This window comes from Dichomitus squalens, assembly GCF_000275845.1.
Source record: "Dichomitus squalens LYAD-421 SS1 unplaced genomic scaffold DICSQscaffold_11, whole genome shotgun sequence".
Lineage (NCBI taxonomy): Eukaryota > Fungi > Basidiomycota > Agaricomycetes > Polyporales > Polyporaceae > Dichomitus > Dichomitus squalens.
The window spans coordinates 751,336-754,840 of NW_006766893.1; the positions used below are offsets into that span (position 1 = coordinate 751,336).

General features: G+C 55.8%; 2 protein-coding genes across 2 annotated transcripts; both read left to right on the forward strand.

The window, feature by feature from the left end:
- Positions 1-1,407: 1,407 nt before the first annotated feature.
- Positions 1,408-1,740, forward strand: DICSQDRAFT_59392 (uncharacterized protein; the record flags this gene model as incomplete). Its single annotated transcript, XM_007365287.1, has 1 exon — positions 1,408-1,740. A coding segment is annotated over one exon (333 nt), but the record flags the coding sequence as incomplete, so codon positions are not given.
- On the forward strand, positions 1,737-2,345 carry DICSQDRAFT_169670 (uncharacterized protein; the record flags this gene model as incomplete). Its single annotated transcript, XM_007365288.1, has 3 exons — positions 1,737-1,780; positions 1,840-2,146; positions 2,205-2,345. The coding sequence occupies 3 exons, from the start codon at positions 1,737-1,739 to the stop codon at positions 2,343-2,345; spliced, it is 492 nt and encodes a 163-aa protein (XP_007365350.1).
- Between the last annotated feature and the right edge of the window lie 1,160 nt (positions 2,346-3,505).

Here is a 3,505-nt window from a genome sequence, read left to right on the forward strand (position 1 = left end):
GTGAGGACACGATCCTTTGGAGGGGGTACTGTCACGAACCGCCCTCACGGCGCCACGTTTCCTTTTCGATTCGGACCACTGCCTCGTACGTTTCCTTATTGTTCACTACTCGCTACGGTTTCCCTTTGTCCACACACGGACAATAGCTCCCTTTGTCCCCACGTCCGCTATTGTCCTACACCCCTTGTACTCCGTACCCATGGCAACGCTATTGTTCTCTAGCGCCCATTGTTCGTTCCCTGTATATAGCTGGATCCCTTGCTACCTGGAGACTCTAGTTTCGACCTCTTGTCTCCAGGTAAGCCATCGTGTATTTCGCTCTGTAGATACTTCGCTCAATACACAACTTGTCTCCAGTCCTGCCTGTTGAGCTCCGCTCCAGTCTCACTGCGATCAGAGCTCGTCGGCGCTCCTGCCTGCCTCGCTCGTCTCCACTTACTCGCTCGACAGTCAGTCGTAACACCTGGCCGCTCCATCCTGGGTGTCGGTAGTTGCGACTCTGTGATGGGCGACGTGACACTGAAGGAGCTTCGCCGTCGTGACGTGCGAAGAGGAGGGAGAGAGAGGAGCGTTACCCTGGTCGCACGCGCGGGGTCATGGCTCCAGAGTGCCGCTTAGAGAGCATGGATGTGGAGGCCCCGAGATCGCTGGCATGAAGCGCGCGCGCTGACTCCGGCCGAGCGACAAACCTGATGATGTGTGGATATCCATCCTCAGCCAACTCAACATCTACGTGAACACGCATGCAGAAGAGCTCCGCTCGCACTTCGCAGGTCTGGGTAAGATACCCAAAGACGCGGCACATGCGGGCAGAGGTCTGCCGCGTGCGCGTGTGGAGGGCTGAACACGAACGAGATCGGAGAAGAGGAACGAACTCCTTGGAATTTTGTCCTTGTGAGTGCGCGACGTCGACAGAGGACGAGTTATGTCAAGGGATACCAGATATCTCAATTGTCCATGAGTGGTGTGTAGGTGTTCTGCATGGGTGGTATGTAAGCAAAGGGGTGCATATATGCGCCCCAAATACACATAGAGCCTCCTAGAATGCCATACGACGGCCCATCAGACTTGGCAGCAAGCACGGGCGTTGGTAGAACATTGTGCCCGAAGTCATGACGCTTGATTCTTGAGGATTGAGTTCTGTGAGGGAGGGAGATGATAGTGGGGCGAGGGGAAGATGGACATGACGTTTTTTGTATGTGGACGCTCTTTATAGCGCAAAGGTGAAGAGCTTATGACGCGTGTAGGCACCTACGCGACGTTCACCGCGCTAAACACGCACTCGCGCTCCATGATTAACATGATTACCCTCGCCCTCGTCCTCGCCCTCGCCTCCACATTTCTCGTTGCCCCCACCCGCTATACTCCCGTCAACTGACTCCGTACGTTCACCGGGCCTCCTCGTAGATAATCCTATCTCCTTCCCTGCGCACTTTCCTAACGCTGCTCATCCACAGTGCACGAGCTGCTCGTGCTACCCAGCGCAATCGAGTCCCGGAGGACCTTGCCCACAAATTTCCATCCCGGATGCGTGATCTTAGACGTTCATGCCATGCTAGAAGACAAGCGCATCGGCCTTGCGCTTGCTGTCTCGAGCTCTACAGCCATCGGCACGAGCTTCATCCTCACCAGAAAGGTCGGCTCCTCGCTGGCAAGCTGACACTCGCGGGGAACAACCAGTTCACTCACATAAGTACCTACGTATTTGGCATCACCGTCGTGCGTTGCATTTCCAGATGAACTACTTAAACAAGCCCCTCAGCACCTTCTCCACGAATGTGTAGGTTCATCCCCTCTTTCCCCTGTGGCTTCCCCGACTGATGCGCTGACTTCGTACAGCGTGAACCCGATGTACTACGTCAGCTTCTCCACCGCGACAATTGTCGCCTCTGTCATCCTCTTCCGAGGCTTCAACACGGACGACCCCGCCAACTCCATCTCCCTCCTCACCGGCTTCATCACCACCTTCCCAAGCGTTCACCTTGAGATTTCCCGCAAGCGCGACCTCGGCACTCTCCCCGGGGGCCACCACCCACACTCCGCCCTTGAGTCCGGCTTGATGAACCTGCGACTGAGCATACATGGACGAATGTTGATCGCCGGGTGGAACGACACAGCAGGGACGCCTATTGGGAGCATAAGGCCCGTCCCTGCGAACGGGCATGGGGGGGCATGGCAGGCGGAGCTCGCTGTACCGCAATCAGATACAGACGCTCTTTGAGGCGCTTGAGGAGGACGGGGACGAGGACCACGCAGATGGGATGGGGCTGGACACGTTGCATGAGGCGGAGGACGACGAGCTCGAGGCGGACGAGCGGACGGCGCTGGGGAAGGGGAGGAACTAGACTTCGGCCGCCATGTAACTCGTACAATGCAGCGTCAAATAACTGTCCCCTCACTTACCAGGCCCGAGCCACGGCCTCGCTGTCCAGTCTCCTGCGGCACTACTAACGCATCACTTTCCGTATGCTGAACTGCGTGACTCAACTGGTTAAGTTTCCTTTCCTACTAATGACCACCCTACCTTGTTGCGCTGACTCGTGAGGTCATGGAAACCCGAGCGTATATCGCGCTGGCATGCAATCTCGCCGCAAGTCTTGCACGGTATTGTGAGTATTGTGCGGACAAGCCTCCTTGACTCCCAGATCGGGTGCTCGCGCCGTCTCGCGCCGTAACCGGCGCTTCAGGCGCCACATACAATCCTGGAGGACACTTTTACACTTTTGCTGATGGCAGGTATTACGTCCTGGCATTTATTATGACACCCTTGCGTTGTGCAGCTGGTGACGGCTGGTCACCGCTCCCGGTTGAGACTGGATGCTTGATTCGTGGGTATAAGATTGTGCTTGAAGGGGAAGAATCAACATAAGGCTTCCGACGGGCTCGTGAGAGCCGCAGAGCGGCCGATCCCTTCGTAACAACGGATGCTAGAATTACGTCGCTGATGATGTTCTCCGCCAGGAGCGCAGGAAGGGAGGCCAGTACACTCTAGACGAGCCTGAGGTTCCCACAACTTTGACTTCCCGCCGCAGCATGCCAGGGGTCATCGACTTGTCACGCTTCCGCCCCGTCATCACTAAGGACACAAACCGTCATATGTTGCGTATCACACGAACGTGGGCTTGTTGTTCCCGGTCTTCCGCCGCTACTGATTCAATTCAGCTTCGACGACCCAGACATCTGGACTTGGCCCCTCCAGTGGCTTTCCATTCGACGGGGGGCCACAGTTGTAAGTGTTGAACTTGGACTTATCCGGTCCGGACTACACGAGGCTATGCGTCTCCTAGCGCTTAGCTGTAGTCGCTTATGTAGTATGTTACCATATTTGGGACTCTCTGCTCGTGTACTATAGCTATGCTTCCGGACTCTTCTGGTACTGTCTAGGACAATCCGTACTACTCCAGAACGGTCTAGACAGGTCTATGCCTTACTCATCTCTTACTCATCCTATGGTGCGATACGTCGCAATTCTTTCACCATCGTATTATTCATCGCACTATGGTAC